This window comes from Toxotes jaculatrix, chromosome 11, assembly GCF_017976425.1.
Source record: "Toxotes jaculatrix isolate fToxJac2 chromosome 11, fToxJac2.pri, whole genome shotgun sequence".
Lineage (NCBI taxonomy): Eukaryota > Metazoa > Chordata > Actinopteri > Toxotidae > Toxotes > Toxotes jaculatrix.
The window spans coordinates 16,323,447-16,343,789 of NC_054404.1; the positions used below are offsets into that span (position 1 = coordinate 16,323,447).

General features: G+C 40.4%; 2 protein-coding genes across 4 annotated transcripts; one reads left to right on the forward strand and one right to left on the reverse strand.

Moving 5' to 3' along the window:
- Positions 1–67: 67 nt before the first annotated feature.
- Positions 68–18,589, reverse strand: tmem63ba (transmembrane protein 63Ba). 2 transcript variants are annotated; one of them, XM_041050136.1, is made up of 24 exons: positions 18,290–18,589; positions 12,831–13,049; positions 12,486–12,565; positions 10,946–10,987; positions 9,690–9,780; positions 9,541–9,578; positions 9,275–9,417; positions 9,102–9,153; positions 8,852–8,960; positions 8,689–8,759; positions 7,983–8,063; positions 7,709–7,832; positions 6,542–6,675; positions 6,276–6,413; positions 5,928–6,081; positions 5,607–5,713; positions 5,382–5,468; positions 5,188–5,253; positions 4,887–5,049; positions 4,436–4,541; positions 4,074–4,241; positions 3,827–3,942; positions 3,634–3,705; positions 68–3,116 (listed from the first exon to the last, which is right to left on the reverse strand). In XM_041050136.1, exons 2-24 carry the CDS (start codon positions 13,023–13,025, stop codon positions 2,937–2,939), a joined length of 2,517 nt encoding a protein of 838 aa, XP_040906070.1. In that variant the 5' UTR covers positions 13,026–13,049; positions 18,290–18,589; the 3' UTR covers positions 68–2,936. The 2 variants fall into 2 exon arrangements, with proteins under 2 accessions (XP_040906070.1, XP_040906071.1); XM_041050137.1 differs by lacking the exon at positions 10,946–10,987.
- A 173-nt stretch (positions 18,590–18,762) lies between these two features.
- On the forward strand, positions 18,763–20,176 carry mrpl14 (mitochondrial ribosomal protein L14). Of its 2 annotated transcripts, none has more exons than XM_041050141.1 (3): positions 18,763–18,898; positions 19,239–19,341; positions 19,677–20,176. In XM_041050141.1, exons 2-3 carry the CDS (start codon positions 19,262–19,264, stop codon positions 20,041–20,043), a joined length of 447 nt encoding a protein of 148 aa, XP_040906075.1. In that variant the 5' UTR covers positions 18,763–18,898; positions 19,239–19,261; the 3' UTR covers positions 20,044–20,176. The 2 variants fall into 2 exon arrangements, with proteins under 2 accessions (XP_040906075.1, XP_040906076.1); XM_041050142.1 differs by having other exon boundaries at positions 18,884–19,022.
- Positions 20,177–20,343: the final 167 nt, after the last annotated feature.

The following is a 20,343-nucleotide window of genomic DNA, read 5'->3' on the forward strand; positions in this document are numbered from 1 at the left end:
TTTCTACTTTCAAAAGTTTCATTTAGTCACTGTTCAACAGAAAATGCTACTGTTGACAAACTTGATTAAATACAGATTTATTGTTCAAAGAGCTGGGGGAGGGGAGTAGATATATATATAGTATATATCTGTTGTACAGATGGCCCTTTGGAAAGAATGATGAAATGAGACAGTCAAAGGCTGAGATCTGCTATTGTTACTCTTCCTATCTAGAAAAATGTAAAACTAAAAAAGGCAGAGCGCACAAGAACACATTCTACATTGTGCAGTTTCAAAATGCAGCCATTTTACCGCCCATTCATTACACATGGTAGAAACAAGCTGAGAAATCCTATTAGAGAGTGTTTGACTTGATGTTGTTGTTGACAAAGACAACGCATTTATTTCCAGTGAGTCCCTCTGCCTGCACAGATCTTATGAGGATAATTTAAAATAAAATAATTCATCATGATGATCCTAGACTTGGAATTAGCAAAAGACTACAGGAAATAACTGCAACCATCAGACTGACAAATGATCTGTAATCAAAAGAAATGCTGTAACATGGGACTGGGCACCAGTAAGTAACCAGCTGTGGTATAAAACTTGGAAATTTCTGGTTAGCTAGTGAACCATCTTTCTAAAGCTGTTTAAATACAGCGATCACACTAGTACTTGAGCCACTTTCAGCTTACCAAAAGTTGTGGAATTAACCTACATTCAGTGTTTAAAAACTTAAGTTGTTAGACGAGATGAGATTTTTAAGTATCTCCATCAGAGCTGGACAGTAGTTGTTATTTTGACATGACACATTCAGTGATGTCAAGACATCTCAGAGGTATAAAAATGAAGAGGTATAAAAAATAAAATCACCTTATCATGACTAGAAGAGCATCAGACTCAATGGTGTCAAACAATTCTCTTGTTATTACATAATAATAAAAAACCCCATATGTGGTGCTAATATACCCATGGACAAATTATGGAAAACAGTTTAAATTCACCATTTTCGTCGTAACACCTACGTGGGTCGTGCCCTTCTCTGTCAATCATATAAGTGAAAGTAAGATTAGCGCACATTTCCCACAATGGTTCTCTGAGCAGCTAGATAACGAATTTTTTTAATATTATGGTCCAATAGTAATAATTGATCCATAGTTACAGACTGTTGTGGTACTTTGCCTGCAGCACTTTGCCCTGCTTTAACAACAATCTTGTTTATGTTTAATGGGGTAGCTCGTCGTGCACAGAAAAAAAGAGGCTTCTTAAATCCTGAGTAAGGTCAGACCTGCATGGGCATTTCATTTCACATGCACAGTTTGTTACTTGGTGTTTGTTTGTAGTACAATTCTACTGCTCTGCCAGAGGACAAAGCTGGTAACTGGATCTGCAAATGGAATGTACAATTGTGGAGAGATTAATTATTTCATAACACGTTTTTTCATTTTAGTTATCAGAGGGTGGTTGGGTATGATGATAAGTAAAACTAGACCTCATTCACTGGTGTAACTGCTAAACTCTCTTGTGTGGCCTAGCCTAAGATCTGATGAGCTATGACCAAAAACTGAGCCATCTGGGTTATACAATCGAAAACTCAGCACTAAGTACTGGGAAATGGGAAACTGTAACAATGCTCAGAGACAACTGGAACTTACAATGTACTACCTACATGATGAAGTGTCTACAGAAAACACTGAGGAGAACCTGACAGACAGCCGAGTGGTAAGATGTGGATAATCTAATTCGTAAAACCCTCAGTAGCCACCTAATCTGAATGCTAATTTGAAAATCTCTACATACATACGTAAACATATGAGAAAAAAAAACAACATTGAAAACAACAGATAACGAGAACTAGTCACAATGAGTATTATCTGAAACTGACCCAGAAAAACCCCAAAAGGCCTTTCTCTCCATCCTCTGAGATACGCAAAAGGATCAGCAGGCTCTTGGCCTCCAGTCCTCCTGCAGCAGCCGTGTGAGGATTGTCCCCTACTGGGGGCAGCATCAGTAGCAGCAGTCCAACAGAAGTACCAACAAAGGCTCAGGGACTGAACAAAAAAAAAATTATCATCAGTGTAGTGTGCCAAGATATGAATTATCTTCTTCAACAGTTTAGAGATGTATCAAGCTTAACAGCATTTAAAATTCCATGCCTACAAATAAATACCATGTCAAAAAAGGTTATTACACAAATCTAGAGTTTTGTAGCTGTACAGTGTCAAAGCGTCCGGGAGTGTTAGTCGCAATGTTTTTTTTTTTTCTTCTATCTTGTTATTCTGAAAGGCTTTTATGGAATTGGAAGAACCGTTTTGGGACCAACACATCAGCACAAGACCAAGCTATCTGCTGGTGTGGAAAACTCTTCTCTTGCTCTCCACTCTCATAAGCTGCTTATTCAAGGGAAAGCATCTAGTGCGGACAATTAGAGATACTAGCAAAGGATTATGGGAAAATCCCTCCACCCTTTGAAATTGAAGGCATGCTGTACTACAGTACCTCAGTGAAACTTGAGCTTATAGGACAGGTCCTCTCTTTGAAGTGCAATAGTGTTAAGGAAAAACATACAGAATATCACTCCCCTTACAAGACAAGGCAAAAGATTCTTCATTTGTGCATTAGTGTCTTTCTTTCATGGGCCCATGTGCAGTGTTTTAGGGCGTGCCTCAGCTACATGGGGGCAGAAAGATGTTGCTCCCCTTGCACTGTCAGCGTACATTCCCTCTGCAGGAACACAGATGCTGTGGTTTGGTGAGACCCAGTGAAGGAAATGCAAGAATCCTTGAGAGACAGTCCATTTAATCCTTAGTACACAGTGTGCTTATGTTAGTGTGAAGTCCCTCAATGGAGGTTGAGATACTTTGGAGAACTGTTGGTTCAGTTCCTGGTTTAATTCACATGTTCAGTGCACTCCTCAAGTTAACATGGGGGATTTTTTTTTTCTTTTCCAGGCAGCGTCACTGCCGCACTTCATTATCGATGAGGCTGTCCTCACCAGACTGGAAGTCCTCATTCAGGCCATTTTCGACATTGATTATTTCCTCGTCCTGCGAGGACCCCTGGCCGTCGTCCTCGCCACTGCCTGAACCAGCCTCCTCTGAATTTGGGTCTTGAAGTACCTGAGCAATGTACATTTGCTGTAGTGGAGAAAATGAAACAGAATGTTAAAGTCTGAATGCTAGTTCGCATTTCAGAATAAGTTCTCCTTTTCAACAGTCAGAGAAAACAGAATCTGTTTGGTGTTCTTGTGCATTGGGTTGTGCATCATCATTAAAAACATCATTTGTATTTGTTAGAACCATAAAGGTATCAGATATTTTAAACTACACAGCTGTTACTTTGTGCAGAGGTGGTGGTGTCTTGTGAAGGACTCTCAAATCTTCCATATATAATCTGTTAAGCAGCATCTGACTGACTTTGTTGTTCATGCCTTAACAAAACGCAAGTCGGAACTTTGGATAAATTAAGTCATTTCTGCAAATAAACTATAAGAGTGTAACCCTTTTCCCCCTGTTTCTTTTTGACTATGTTCAAAACAGACCCTATGGTCAGCACCTACAGGCTTTGGCAGTATATCATGCGTCTTTCCACTTTTGTTTGAAGCTGAAGTACATATAGATTATATAGGTTAAATAAAAATGACTGAATACAGACCGCTGCCTTGTTGGCTGCAGAAGTGCACACTGGACGTCCATTCTCCAATCCATCAACCTCCTGGGTGTCAATCTGGTACAGAAAACACACATTTAACATAAGCAGCTGAATATAAAACAGGTCTAAAATATGGGCATGGTGAATTAAGACAACATCAGTAACATGCCAAAAAAAAAAGAGACTATTTTTTTACCTTGTAGTTGTGAGCACTGAGATATTTAAAATGTCCAAAGCAGACGTGAGAGAGGCAGATAATGATTGTGATGATCAAAACTATAAATGTGAACATGGATGTTGCAGCTGAAAACCCTGGGGGAAAGAAAGTGGAGGGACACTTGTTTAAAAGGTGCTTGTACTTGTACAAGGTGGCAGATATACTGTAAATACATCTGGCCATGTGTTAGGACATTAGTGGCCTGTAGATGGAGTCCTCCTCTTACCCGAGCGAACAGTTGAGAAGAACAGAAGCCAAAAGAGACAGAGAATAGGAGCAGCCACCACTTGGTTGACAGCTCCAGAATGGATCTTCTTGTCCAGTTTGGATGGCAGGTAGGCGTAGTACATGTTGTACCTGTCTGCTAGGTGTTTTAGCAGCATGTACATCAACCCTGCACAGGGAAGGGAGACAAGGCATTCAGTGGAAGTAATCCAATTAGTCCTGCTGATAAGCTTCTGTATTAAGAACAGAACCACTGTATGCTGCCTGCCCTCTGTATGTTCCTCCTGCAGTAATTTAATCAGCACACTATCATGATGTGAAACAGGAGTAACCCGGCAGAGACACTGAAGGGTTAGCACTCACCAAAAGGGACGATGATTGGGCAGGTGATGCTGTAGGTCATAACCACAGTGAAGACGCACATCATCCAGGCATACGCTGCCCCAAACTGGAACTCATAGGCTTGGTGCTATGGAGACACAATGGCAGGATATTAACGACTAAATTCAAAACCTAAACATCCCAGTTTCAATATCTACATCAAATGAAGCTGATTAACAGAATAAAAAACATTTCCATCCTAATGTTAAAACAGATTCTCATATATTATGGATTATATGACATTAATGGCTCAGCTTTCTGAGTTTTAGTTGCTCTATTGCCTTGTTCATGCACATTACAATGAAAATGACTTCCCCATTTAGTTTCAGCGTAGATTCGTGTTCATGTAAGAGATCACTTACATACAGCTAGCACTAACATTTCACATGGACCCATAAATTATTTCAACTTGTTAACCAGAGCAGAGACTAACCCTTTTAACAGTCCTCCGCTCGGCCGCAGAGCGAGCCAGGCAGAGGCGGATCATGTACATAAGTAGACCGGGGATCCGCAGCAAATCCATGGCATTTCCGATGAACGCAGACGCAATGACATAGTTCACAAAGAAGGCTCCATTGTCAGGAAGGAACACACACCTTAAGAGCAAAGAAAAAGGTCAGTATAACCACAGACTGAAAACAAAAAAAAAAACAGGCTCGTACTGAAGTATGAAAATGCATTGTTGCAAGTGCTACACAGTAGTATTCAGATATCCATAAAAATAGGCTACTTACTCAAATCTCACTTTAGCATCTGCCAAGAACCTTTTGTCAAAAAGCCAACGGAAGAAAACATCCAAACTGGAAAGAAAGAAAGGAAAAGAACCAACTAAAATATTTAAACGGACAAAAAAAAAATACTGAAGTATAACTTCACATTTACTTGTATCGCAGGGATTAAAAAAAAAAACAAAAAAAACATGCTATACCTGCTGAGTCCAAGGGAGGGCAGCAACAGGACCATGAAGATCAAGAAAGTGTAGCATTTATGCATTGTGGTCCTGTTCTCTCCAGAGCTATAAGGCCAAATGAAACATTTACACATATTAAAAACAGAGGACACATTCAAACAACCTAAACCAGATGGGAATGAAAACAATATGAATCTGAATATGCCAAATTATGTAAACCACTGCAGGAGGTGTGAATCCTACCGGGTCCAGTGAGCTTCGAAAAAGGCAGAGTAGTAGACAATGGTAGGAAGTAAGGCGGAGAAGGACCACAGAAGGAGGGTGGGGAAAAACTGGGTGATGATTGGATTCTGGAGAGCAGATCAGAGAGACATGGAAATTTTGTGTCAAGAAACAGAGTGGTGAATTCCTGCGCCTCTGCAACGGCATGCAGACTTGTGATGGCTCTGACTTGAACACTGTTAATGGTTATTTTTTCTTCAACTTCAACATCTCTTGCAATGATTCCTCTGTGTCAGTATGGTAATGAGAAGGACGGTCTTAACTGAACTTGGAAACACTCACATTTAGGTACTCCACTGGTTTGGTGACATTGAACTTGTCCATGGTTGAGATGATGATGGCTGGGGTGGTGAGGAAGAACAGGAGGAGGAAGAGGACACAGTTGATGATCAAGCAGCGGATCCACCAGGAGAATCCTCCCACTGACAGATGCTCCCTGTGGGATAAAGGTCATGTAGCGGTTAGACTGACACTGGGTGATGACCCGCAGTTATGGACACAGCTGGCCAGTAAACTGATACTACAGATACTGGTGTGAGAAAATCTCCTTGAAGTGGACTGAAGTTCGATCATATCTCAGCGTGATGTTAAGGACATAGTAGAGAATATGTGACTTGATTGTGTTCTTACCAGTAGACATTTTGTGGATCAGGGGCGTAGCTGACAGTCCAGTTGTGTGTGTGCAGCTTGGAGCTAAACTGAGAGCTCTTGGGCTCCCGACGACAGTGGCAGCCCTGACACTTGCAAGCATTAAAATCCTTCAAAATTCTGAGAACAAACATCCATGCAAAGAAAGAACAGACATTGCGTGGGTCAAGAGTTATGTTATATGTCAATTTAAAGAACAATCATACAGATACACGTTCACTTATTTTGCCTTGTGTAAATGTACTTACATGGCAGTTATGGACTCATTCTGAAAGGTAATAAAGGCCATTCCTAAAGGTTTCCTGTTGACCTTCTCTCTCTCCTTCCTGTAGTCGTCTTTTAGTTGTCCCTCCAGCTTGGTGTAGTAACTCACTGCCTCTTCCTGTGAAGGACATAAAATGTAGTCAGAGTCTATGATGTTTGTATTTATTGTACTTTAATCCTAATAACCAGTACCTCACATTACAGTATGGGTGAATATCAGCTAATAGACAGGGTTAACTGCATGATTAGCTATAAATATAATGATGTAAATATTAAACTATAACTGACATTTGACACTATACTTACTAAATATGGAAAACAATAACTATCTTCACTATATTTTACATCTGTAATACTAAGCAGCTTCTGAAATTACTTATTACATTTATATGAGTATCAATTTCATCAGTTTGGTACACAATACCAAGCTATCCTGAAAGGAGTTAGGCTCTTAAAAAAAAAAAGCAATACACATGAACAACTGTAACCTCAGAAAATATATATACAGCTACTGTTGTGGGCTACTTCACCAATAAGATGGTTATAAGTCTTCTGTTTATGTAGAAGACAAAGAATTCTTTATTGTCTATGTATGTCTTTTTTGACCTCTGCGCTTGAACCCATCTGTAGGAGCAGTTGGTGTTAGATGTGGATACTGATAGAGGAGAAAGCAGTCCAGGGATTCAAACCGGTGATCTTTTGGTCCCAAACCTGTTTATCTGACCTCTCCACTGTGGCTGCCTCACACAGTCATCATATTTACACTAATCCACTTTCCTCATTCAACCACTTACTGTACCATGTCACATGTCTTACATCTAATCATATACAGCTGGCTGACGTACTTCTAATATGTCAGTGATACAAAAATAAAGCCATATATGTAACAGCCCGCACAAGGAGCATCGTGACTAAAACCAAAGTGCAGACTACAAAATGTAAAATTGTGTTTAGATGTGCTGCTAGATCTGTACCAGCAAGTACCAGCATCTTACACTGCTTATGTTTTTCCTGCTTAGCCATGCTTCTCCACAAATCAAAAATCAGACAGTCTTCCTTCTCTTCCCCTCAAAAATGCTGTTCTTATCAGCCAGTAAACAAGTTTTAGGAGTACGTTACTTAGAGCTAAAGTTACGATACGTTAGTCTGACCTCCTCACAGCCCTTGATGATGCAACAGCAAAGGTGTCCACAGGGCTTTGGGTTGATCATGGTGGTGATATGCTCCTTGGCCTGCAGGTCAAGGAAGAATTTCTTGTTGCGCTCTGCCTTCTTCCTGCATACAAAACATCAGCTGTGTCAGACTAAAGAAAGACTGTTTGAGTGAATCATGCTCAGATCCTGGAGCCAATAAAACATTAACCAAATATGCCCCAAAAAGCTACAAAATGGCAGACACACACACTTGCAGTTAAAACACTGTTACCTTTCAGAGTTAAGATGCATCAGCCTGGCCACATCGTAACAGATTCGAGCTTCCAGTACAGCACAGTTTTCATACGCAAGCCTATGAATGAAGGGCAGGGAGGGAGAAAATGAAAGAGTGGATGTATTTACAGAAGCAGAAATGTACACACAGTGCATGACTTACACATTCTTGACAACAACAGCAATGTACTGACAGCAGATGACATCTCTCTATCATATTACTGGCAAGTCAAAAAAGGCAAGAATGCAACGTCCACAAATTGTAAAATGCTTGCACCATTTTTCTTTTTCATTGGAAGTTTTGGGGGTGGGTCGGGTTGTAGTTAACTGTGGAGGGCTTTTTGCAGCGCACGAGCAAAGATAAGATTTTGTTTAATACTATTTGGCTGAGTAGGAGTTGAGCCAAGCACCCCCTCCTCAGTCTTGACACATGACTTGCATAATCCTGCTCATCTGGCTTCTATTATGGACAATTACACACATAGGCCCATCATTGTCTGATCCAGCCATAAGGACAAGGACAAAACAGCTGCTAACAGAAAAAGGCATGGCTCTCATACAGCTTAATACAGTTAGTGCACAGCTTAAACCCATGACGGAAGTGTGGTGTAAACTTTTTAAAAGCAGACAGATTTAAGCATTGAGAGATATTACTGAGAGATGGAGTCTGGACACAGCTGAGAAAGATCTTAACGAGTGCTTACTCAAAGTGGTGCTTTATCTCATTCTCCTCTGCATATTTGGAGATTCCATTGACAAATAAAGTGCGTTTTACCTGCATGGAAAAATAAAGACAACGGTATAATTACCAACAACATTCAGACCCATGTGTCCAAAAGGAGGATTTCCCGAAAGAATGCCACTCACCAGATCATCCTCCTTGTAGTGCATCTTGGAGGTGTGCCGTCTCATGCTGTACACCGTCAGTAACAGGTAGAGAAATGCAAAGATAGTGTGCAGCCACAGTAGTGCATTACTGGAGAAATAAAGGGTAAAAAAAGATTTAGTAACAGACTTAGAAAGTATAACAGTGCAACTGAGCACTTTAATAGTGCAACATACAGCTTCAAAGTAGAGTATGTGCTAAATTAAGGTGATGTTATAAAGAACTACTCACTCAGCATCCAAATTTGCTATAGTGGTTCGCCCAAAACTATAGGCGTTGTTTTCTGTAGAAAAAATATCATTTATATTACTGCATTATATTGTATTGCACTGCAAGTAGTACAGCAAAAAAAATATTCTCAAAATTTACAAGGATCCTCTGGTGGTAAACTCCAATCAACTCACCAAGTAGGTTTCCAGAGAAGTTAACAGGCAAGATGATGCCCACTGAGAGCACGCCCACCACCACCAGCAGGCCAATGATGTGGCGCTGAAAGGACAAGTAATGCACTGCATCCTCACCACACTTCTCCCTTATCTCTTCATCCCTACAGAGAGAACCCACCAACAAAGTCAACTACTTCAGAGCAATTCAAAGCAGACAAAACTTTTATATTCACTGTAATCAGCGTTACACCAATTTCCAACATGCTGTAAGTATCCTGACTCACTTGATGCGGAAAATAGCAGTTAGCCAGGAGCAGAAACCCTAAGAAAGAAGACAACAGAGAACTGTGAGGGTGTTGTACCATCACTCACATTCCACATCCTACATGAAAGAACATCATGTACTATTTCATACGAACAATAGCATACTTACTGTGTCTCTTTGATCAATGTCCACAGAGCTAGAAACTGAGGTGAGGCGTTCATAGCGCTCAGGTGTCTCTGATGTCATGGCAGAGGCCACACTGTTTGCAGAAGACACAACACACATTTGCATGATGTTATACAACTACCAAACATCAGCATGTACCGCAAGGGTATGTTAGTTCTTTGCACCTCGGGACAGTGGGACTACCATCAGTATGACAACACAAAACAAACACACACACAAACACATGCCTGAAATGGACTGAAGAGATTCACCCCTGTTTGCCCTGTGTGGGCTGCACATGGAATTTGGGTTGGTAAACCAGCCAACCACAGGAACAATCTCTGCAGCCACATTTCATGCAGCGTTAAGAGTAAAGAGCCTACTTTACCCAGGTTGAGTAAACCATCAGTGTCAGAGGAATGGTTGTGCTAAAAAAAGATAGAAGGCAAAGCTCTACACAAAAGAGTATTCACCGAGGAAACAACGCGAACCCAGTGATCATCAAGAGGGCAGATTTATGGAGTTTGTCCAGCAGAGCCACAGGTATGTTACTGTACTTACTGTATACAAATTTGATTGCACTCCTCAGGGAGGTCATGCCAGTTCTGTATAAACAACTAAAAAATATGAAGAGGAAACAGGCCCTGCTGGAGTTCCAACACTGGTTCAGTGCTGAATGCTACATGGAAGAATAACGTCACCCAGGGCTCTAAGAGATCTCTAATGGAACGAGGAGAGAGCCTGCGGCTCTAATTCACCGTCAGTCCTCCTCTCCCACATTCCTGTAAGAAGTAGGAAGGGCTCGTCTCAGCTCTAGCAGACAGGATATACTGTGGGTGCACCATGTTAGGGCCTGTACACGAACAACCACAGATCAGGGAAGCATTACCTCTCCCTGTAAGCATCCTGTCTGTGCGGCTCATGCAGTGCGCTCACATAGAAGAAGTCCAGGCTTCTTAAAGAGGTCAATACACAGATTAGCACACACAGATCTGATTAGGATGGTGAAAGAGGACAGGGACACCCAACAGCAGAAGTACAAGAGTGACAAGGAGAGGGAGTATAATTAGGAGCCTGGCACTGGGAAACGCCTGGAGAAGGAAGAAAAAAAAACTAAACCATCAAGAGTGAAAGAAACAGACTGAAACCCACAGCGGCCTGGGCAGAATGGACAAGAGTTATGAGTTAGGTTAACTACAGAGAGAGGAAAGGGAGAGAATAAAAAGGCAGTGAGCCTACAATATGGAGAAATAACATACTATTCCCGATCATCCAGGCGACTGTACTGCTGATCCATTCGTCTGGTAAAAACAGAAGCAAAACAAATCCATTCAGCCATTTAAGAGGAAATGGCTCTGTCGGCCAGTAAGAGTGCTGGTTCAAAGAAAATCTGGGGGAGCATATTACACCACAGGCATACCAATGACGGTTTCTGTTCATTCTGGTATATATTATCCAGCCGTATAAATGCATTTATGGCCGATTGTTTGATAAAACCCTTACGTTCATTTTAGTTGAGTCACTGCTGATGTTGCTGGAACAACAGACAGATCAAATTGCTAACATGCTTCCTAGAAAGGTAACAATAACATCTCAGAATTTACAAGAATTTAAAAGACAGACAATAGTGTCAAGTAAACACAAGGTCATGAGACAACAAACTACACTTCCTGTCTGTTACAAAAGTGTCCCATGCTGCCACCCCCCTCTCATCCTCCCACCATGCTGCAGCCCCATTCTCTGCTCACATGCAGCTGCAAAAATAGTGTAGCTGCAACATCACACAAACACAGCAGGGGGATGTAGGTGATGGAGCACTGTGTCATGGACTTTCCAGGGTTCACAGTCAAATAGGTCTGTAGAGATGTCTCACATCCCCCTCTCCCAGTTTTGATTGGTCCTTTAGTTTCACCTCACAGTATGGAATTTAAAAGGAGCAGTGTCGGTCCGTGTTGTTAAGTGTCTCTTTGGCTGCTTACGTTACTTTTCTCTTTGTTTGATCAGTGTGTAGACATCAATTTCAAATTATCCTAATATATCTGGCAGCTTATCATCACATAATCGTGGGGAACTACAGTCCATGGGCCTTAGATACAGACAGTGGTTTTAAAGTGGTCTGGGAAATGGATCTAAAGGGGCTTTTAAACTGATAACAGTCACTATTCATCTGTATCTTCCACAATTTCAGGCTTGTTCCAGCTCCCATTTGGCCTTTCTATCTCATAATGAACAAATGATTTAACAGGTGACAAAGCATGAAAATGTCAGTGTCCTTTATTGCCATTTTAAGGGAAAGTGCTGACACTGACTTCCTGTCTGGAGTACTGTCTGTGTGATGTCACGGAAAAACTACGCAACACCACGTTCAGAACCACAACATAGGATTTTTAAGTGTTAACTATGAATGAACAGCCACCACAGTGATAAAATGGGTCTTTGGTAGATAAATGAAAAAAAGGGTCAACACAATCACTGGTACCTCCTGAGACAAGGCTGCCATAGCCACTCTTTGGTATTAAGCTTTAGTCACATTTTACCCATTGACCTCAATACACTTAATGACTATAGACAAATTACATCAATGTCTGACAATAGCTTTGTATCAAGCAGGCTCCAGACTTGCCGCCTCCTACACTCACTCTACAGAAAGTGCTGTCTACATCCTAGCAAATATTTTCATGCTTTTTTTCCTCCTCCGACTTTGTGTTGGCCATAATGTTGTTTTTCATGACTCATAAACAGTCAGTCAAAAAGCCTTGGTACTGGACCTTCTAGTCTGAGACAATGTATTCTAATTACCTGTCAGCATCGGTCACCAAAGCGAGGCGCCCGTAGTCCCATGCTACTTTTCTCAAGATGGAGAACACAAACAGGAGCCCCTATAAGTACAAAATAAACAGTGGCTGTTAACGCCTCTTGTCTATTTACATTACAGAAATCTACTGAACAAAAGTCACATAACTGTTTGAAGGTGTTTGTCATTTAAAAACACATTCCTGGAAGTATTTCACCTCAATTCTGAGAGTAATGAAGACAACCCATAAACTGAAGAGCTAGCACGATTCGAATATTTTGATGACCGGTGCAAAAATATATACATCAGCTGAAGTAACTGGGCACTCCATCTGAAGGACTGAGACTCACCAAGAAGCACATAAAATCAAGGGCGAGGACAGTTGGTACCCCCCCGAAAGGCAAGCCCTGGAGTACTGTACTGCGAATTCGAGCCGAGTAACAGTAGTCCCTGGTGGAATTGGACGGGGTTGTCTGGCAGCTCTCTGGATTGGAGCATCCTTCCGCCCCCCACATGGCGATTATTAATATCAACACTCGGAGCATCGCTCACTGCAGCATGTTGTCAACCTGTAAAGAAGAGGCAAAATTGTTAGAACACTAAGTATTCTGATTATTACAATTCCCTTCAAGCCATATTGGCCAAACTGTATGGGTCTAGCATTTATTTTTATACTTATTTACTCCCCTTTTCCTACCTGCTTGTTGAGCAACTGTAACAAACAATTCCCCTGCAGGGATCAATAAAGGCTTTCTGATTCTAATTCTCCACAGACAGAAATGCAGAGACGATGGAAGTAACTGGAAATTTGTTGTCCCTTCCCACTGAGGCTGACTTTTCTGTCTTGTCATTAGTCACGTTCTGCTGTTGCTTTTCACCACACGCACGACAACTGAAATCAGCTTGTTTCAAATCACCGTGCACTTTCTGTTCCTTGTTCATGGCCAATATATGTTCCACTGACATACAGTTAACTTTGCCCTGAATTTAAGGACAATAACTGTAGTAAAACGAAAGCAAAAATATATATTCTGGACACCAAGGGGTCACTGCACTGAGGCTGTCACATTAGCAATCAGCAATTCCTGTCCCTATTTAGTAGACAGAGAGTAACATCGGTATCTCATTGGAGACATGATTCTAGCCAAATAACAAATTTCAAAGTCCAACATTCACTCTCCTTTAGTCTGTATTTGGGTCAGAGGACCAACACAGTGAGCTAAAAACCCTGACAAGTCAGACTCAACAGATGTGGCCTACTGGGATAAGTCGCATATTATCTTTATATTAGCCTCTCCCTTTTAGTATCTGGTGCATTTCATTTAGGAAACAACAACCAGCTGGCCTGACCAGTGACCTAAAGGTCAATAATGGAAAACACAAGACAAAACATGAATAGTTTATGACGGATAATGAGTCATATGAGAAATGTATCTTTGTAACATCCTGAGCAAGCCCAGACAGTCCTTCCTCCTGCTCTGGCACACAGCACAAATGAAGTCTGACATCTTGGTGAGTCTTCCTAACACCAAGGTCCACATTCACTGTCACAAAGGGGGAAGCTGTTGGTCAGGAAACAGATTTGGATGACCATTTAAACTCTGCAGCAAATATGAGGGGCAGAAGTAAAGTATTGCTTGGATAAAACAAAACACTATCCATCCAATCTGTATGTGTAGTAGTGCCTGATGACATATCAAAATAAGCATACACAGCATCCTATACAGCAGCCCTCGAGGTGTAAAATATGAGAGAAATTCTACTGACTTAAGCGTGAACAGAAATGAGCCAAAAAAATATTGGTTTGAGATGTTGAGACAAAAAAAAACAAACATGAAAACTAAAGGTTATCACACATTGAAGGTGTCATATTTCACACAGACTGAACAAACAGCACGGAGAAGGCGCGTAGGTGCTCTAGATAGTGCTGGAGTGTGTTTGCACAGTCGCACTGCTTTACTTGTGCCCTTCGACCCACTATTACCAGCAGCATTCATGATGCTGCTCATCTGCACTAACACTAACTCATTTATCCGCTCCCTGGAATGCTGTGACATCAGTGGAGAGGGACGCAGCCAGAGCTGAACAATAAGCTGATAGAGACCACAGGGTTCAAATGGACCGGTCTCAACCCAAGGAGGACACAACATACCCCCCTATGCTTTCAGCGACACTGCTGCACATCCTGGACCCATCGCCACAGTTCCAGCTGTTTAAGATTCAATGCCAACGTAAAAAAGGACTTAAGCACATCTCATAAGCAACTTAAGAGAACACTATAACTTAATACAAATGTTACTTATGGTGCAGTGAGTTCAACCCTCGGCTGTTATACCAAAACAGGTCAAGTACTGTATTTGTTCTTGGGTGACATGGTTACGTTTAAAATGTATATAGCATATATTGACACATTTGCCACTGTTAAGTCATTTGTATTTGTTTTTAATCTGCAGCAGCTGAACACAACAACACAAACAACACCTGAAAATACAATGCAACAGCAAATAAAATCCTCCTATCTTTTTGAGGCTTATAATTGATCGGAAGAGTAGAGCTGAGTCAACTGCTCTTTGACTCAAAAATTGAGCATTATATATTTTTTAAGGTGGTATTCATGACAGGATTTCATGACAATGACTGGTCCTGATATTTTGCTCACAATGAGGCAAGACATAGCCTTGAATTTGTTTTCCTGGCCATTTGTCTCTGTTTAAGGTGCCCTCTGGGGTTTTCTTTTAAACAAACAAAAGTTATGTTCACCAAAACACATCATGTGTATCATTAAGGTCTCGTAAATGTCTTGAGTGCATTTCCATCTTCACAGAACATCTGCAAAGTCGATTTTTAAAAATATCTTCTAAATCCTCATTTGCCTTTGTTGGTGCATTTGTATGTTAATGTGCAGATACTGGGAGGCCCAAACATGTCTTAAGTGTAACAGCCAATGTTTCAGACAAAAGTCTTATACTAAAACTAATTTGGATTTTATTGTCATTTCAATGCATTTTCAATGAATAGCTTTTAACTGCAGCGTGTGATTGCAGCATGACTCAGCGGCACAGAAATACTGTGCCACCTTTCCACCTGATGCTAGTTGCTATGGTACCATCAGTCTGGCACATTTTCTCAAAATACAAATAAACATAAAGGGATGAAGGCAGTGAGGGAGAAAATCTCATGCTTGTCCATAAGAAACTCAATCTAGAGTGAGTCTCTTGCTCCGCACCTTCAGCAGGCAAAACACTGTGGTTTGTTCGATTGTCAGGGACAATGTGTTTTTTTTTTTTTTTCTTTAGTTAGACAAACAACATCAGAGCAAAACATCTACCAGGACAAATTAAATGAAAAAAGTCATACACTACAGTGCATCATTAAGTTTCATGAGGGCAGCTGCATGTTTATTATATGCTAATAAAACAGATGCTGATCTTTTTACTTCTAGGTAAAATCTTAATGCATAGAGAAATTGAAATTGAAACTGCACAACACTCATGCCTTCCATCTACAAATAACAACGGGACGCAGGCTGATGACCTTGTCCATTTAAAACTACAGTTTTCCATTGGCATATGAGTCATTATTCCTGTAATCTTCATAAGTTAAATATTTAAACAGGCTTTGTCCAATACTAATAGTGAGTTGTGAATTAGGTTTGCAGTAGTCAAGCACCACCAGTGTGAGATGCTCCACCTTACTTGCCCTGTTAAATAAAACCAAATTTAACAAAGGAGGGACACACATCAGGTGCCAACAGTAAATTTAATTGGTTTCATTCAAACTCTTTCACACTTTCACATAATCCAGATAATGACCGGAAACCTTCGATGTATTATGCTATTTATGATTATCTGGTTGGATAAGTAAAGACAGCCACTCCCTTGAAGTAGAAAACTATTGTGTGCTCTCTGCAGGAAGGACAGAAGCAATCTATAAAAGTTCCCCTTCCACTAATATTTCTCCTTGGATGCTTACTCATACCTCCAGCAACAACAGAAACAACTCTGTGACAAATATTCACAAGTGCTGTTGCAAAACGATCACCTGGTAAAGACTCTGATGCTTTTCACAACACACATCAAAAGTACATCTATTGTATAACATGAAATGCTATCATATATTATTCTTTAATATATTATTTTAACATATATGCATTCTTCTACATGAGAATATTAAACTTGGCATAAATTCTCCAATAATGCTGAGAGCTGATAATATTTATTCAACATATTAGCCTTGTTGTTATTTGCCTATAAATTATTGATCACTGCCCAGTTTTGATTTTCATAGATGATGATGTCAGAGTGCAGTTTCATACTCAGCCACAGCATGCACGTAACTTTAAGGTTAGACACAATGCAAAAAAAGCAAATGAGGAAAAAAAATGTTAAATGTTGGAGCTCAAATAAAATATATTTCCCTGATAACATAGATTAATGTGTACATAATCAGTATTTGTTCATCAAAAATAGAGGAGAGATCATGTAAACATTAAGATCAGACGGAACAATAAATTAAAGCTGATGTTAAGTGATAAAAGACTGTTTTACTGAACAGAACAAAAGTGAACATATCTTGTCATCTAAAATCATCAGCACAGCATGGGGTCTTACTATTGTACAAATCCAATGAATTACATTATCTCTGTAAGGATAATTTTGCTACAGTAATTGAATACTACCATCAAAAGACTGACAGACGTGTTTCGACACATCATTTAATTGTCAAAGGAAGAAAGTTGCAGCTATTCAGTCAATTGTTTTAGTGATTTATATAGTATTAATACGATGTATATGTATATTTTCAAGGTATATATCATGTATATACCATGTACATCTGTGGTTACTGTCACACTGGTGAGGGTCTTGGTTTTTGTTTTTATCTGGTATGAATTCTGTATGAGCAGTGGTATGTTAGACTAATACTTCTTGAAAGGCTTTCCATCACTATTCATCAATCCCACTGGGTCGCAGTGTGGCTGATGAACCAATTATTATGGCAGCTAGCAGCCAGCTCATGTTTATCCCTTTATAGGCTATGAGCAAGGAAACACTTAGGGCATTAACTGTCACAGCCAAGCTGTGACTAGTCCATGTCAGTGAATCCAGCACAGTTAACCTGTTATTGTCAATGGATTCTCTGAATACAGCATCACTCAACCGCTAGCGTTAACTAGATAGCTGAGATATGTTAGGAATTTCTGATCTTCCGCTGGTTATCGGAAGGTGTGTCAAAATACTTCAACAAAGAAAAACAAACAAAAAAGCAAACCAAAAAAAACCAGTCTCCCAACAGCGCAAAGCCACGCACTATATAAAACAATTTTCTGAATTATCTGAATAATATCCTAACTTATCGCCTTAATCTATCTACCTTATTATGAAGAGAAGAATAGGATCACAAACAACAAACCAAACCTGAGGAGAAGCAGGCGAACTTAATCTGGGGCTTGTGGCTCGAGGGAGGCAGATAATAAAATAATCATGAGTGTTACAGTCACCTATTTTAAAACAAAACCAGAATGCTTGTAATTAACCTATTTTCATTTATTGAGTCTTACTTGCATCAGTAATAAAAACTCACATTGCTTTTGCTCTTACTGGAACTCGTTAGCGTTCGCTCAGTTAGCCTAACGCTAATGGTAACGGGATGTGTTTACTCGTTTATTGTTCTGACAGTAACCATTAAGTTCCCCAGCGAAGTAGCGCACGGTTATTGGCGCTGAGCTGCCACAACTGTAGAGAACAACCAAGCACTTCTTCACTGAAATACCAATAAAAAACAGAGTTAATACAAAAGAAAACCAACTTACCTTGCGATGATACGCAGCATAAACTGCCACAATTAGCTAATGTGCGCTACCAGTTGTAACGTTGACGTTAGCTAACTTGGCCCCTCGATGTAGCAAATAACAGGTGGAGGCTGTCTAACGACTGGCGGCTAATTCACGCATCAAATTAGATTTCGTTGAACCTCCCTTGCAACAACACTAACATTAACCAGATGGAGCTAATCAGTCAAGCGGCTAAAGTGTTAGTAATGACAGACAAGTCTCCGCTGGTTCGACTGTATCTTTCAGCCGGTTGGACAACTCTCGCTAACCAGACCAGTCCAACAGCAGGCGAAGTCACTCTGGTTTACAGCGTGACGTACATAGAAGAACACCACATAGAAAGAGGACGCCTCTTTCTACGCCATGAAAGCGAAATCTTCACATAGTCTTCGTTGTGTAGCTTCTATGCCGCAGTGTTTCTATGTTCCCACCAGCGCGTTTGAATGACGTTTGAATTGAAAGTAACAAACAAGCTAACTGGGCTCGCTAGCCGCTTTTGTGGTTTCGTTAGGTGCTCTTGTTTGTACGGGGACAAATGCTTGACATACAACCACATTTATCACAGCAAAGTGGATCTTCCTATTTTCTGTGAGGAATACTTATTTCTTATATGCTAATAAATATTGTGTTTATCGGCTAGCTCGGCTGAAGACGTTGCGTCGCGTGTTGCTGTCGTCATACCTTTGACATTGGCATGGAGCATGAGAGAAGGGTAACGCTAACAAGATAGACATTTTTAATTTAAACTTTGACGCTTTATAATACACTTTTTCCCCCTTGTATTTGTGTTATTATTTGGAGCGAAGATTTCAAACCAAAAACGATTCGGCTCTGTTGTTAAGCCTTTTTATTTTAGGTGGCGTTAGCGATATAATTAGCAAACCATTTAGCTTATTAGCAGCTAACCATGTATATTTTCTCTCTCTAGCTAACACCGTACTCGCTGTAGTTATGGCTTTCCATCAGCTATCAAGATCCCTTACCGGGATCCTCGTAGACACATCGTCCATAATTCATCAGAGGACTTTTAGGTAAGAGCTTTTCCAATTGTATAAGACTTTACTGCTAGCACGTTACCTTAACCGTGGTCCACTATACAACATACACATAAACTTTTGTAAATTTCAAAAAAAAATCCTGGAGTTGACCATCTTAGATTGTGTTCACAGAAATCTGGTGCCAAAGGGAAAATTTGTTGAATAACAGAATTTACTTTGCAATTTGAATTACTGAGGAAAGCATGTTTCAAATGGATTTTGTCACCAGGATGAAAATTTAGTTCTTGCATGACTGCTGATTGAGGGAGGTCTCTGAAACGGAAATTAATAGCATTATCTTTTTGTCTGTTTACTTTTTGTCTTCCCAGTGTGTCCGTTGTTGCAGCAGCCATTCAGAAAATGACAAGGGTCCGTGTAGTGGACAACAGCCCTCTTGGAAATACACCATATCACCGTTCGCCAAGAGTGATCCATGTCTATACCAAGAATGGCGTAGGGAAAGTCGGTGATAAAGTGCTGCTTGCCATCAAAGGGCAGAAGAAGAAAGCGCTAATCGTTGGACACAAAATGCCTGGAGAGCGCATGAGTCCACGCTTTGATTCGAACAATGTCGTTCTGATTGAGGATAATGGGAACCCCACAGGTACAAGGATTAAGGTTCCTATACCCACACATCTACGGAAACTGGAGGGAGACTACTCCAAAGTGTTAGCAATTGCTAGTTCGTTTGTTTGATATTTGCATCATTCATCTGTGATTTTGGAAATATATATATACTGTATATTTCACATCTGTTGTTGGGATGTATGAATATTTTATGCTTTTCTTTCTTCAGTAAACATTAAAAGGTGCATATCCCCAGTCACAATTATTGTCTATACAGTATTCCATTCTTGCTTAATGTATGTAGTAGACTCAAGTCTTTGTCAGCATGTTTGACTGAGGCCTCTCTATGCTTACAATAAATATAACCTTTACCACGAATGCATCAGTTTCTGGTGCTGTCTTAGCAGCCAAACATGGGGCAAGTTCATG

Excerpts from the sequence above, each read along its gene's own strand:
- mrpl14 (XM_041050141.1), top strand. The coding sequence starts at position 19,262 with ATGGCTTTCCATCAGCTATCAAGATCCCTTACCGGGATCCTCGTAGAC. Across the intron at positions 19,342-19,676 it reads ATTCATCAGAGGACTTTTAG|TGTGTCCGTTGTTGCAGCAG; the intron begins GTAAGAGCTTTT and ends TTGTCTTCCCAG.
- tmem63ba (XM_041050136.1), bottom strand. The coding sequence starts at position 13,025 with ATGCTCCGAGTGTTGATATTAATAATCGCCATGTGGGGGGCGGAAGGA. Across the intron at positions 9,418-9,540 it reads ACTGCTATTTTCCGCATCAA|GGATGAAGAGATAAGGGAGA; the intron begins GTGAGTCAGGAT and ends TTCTCTCTGTAG. Across the intron at positions 9,154-9,274 it reads CTTCTCTGGAAACCTACTTG|AAAACAACGCCTATAGTTTT; the intron begins GTGAGTTGATTG and ends TTTTTTCTACAG.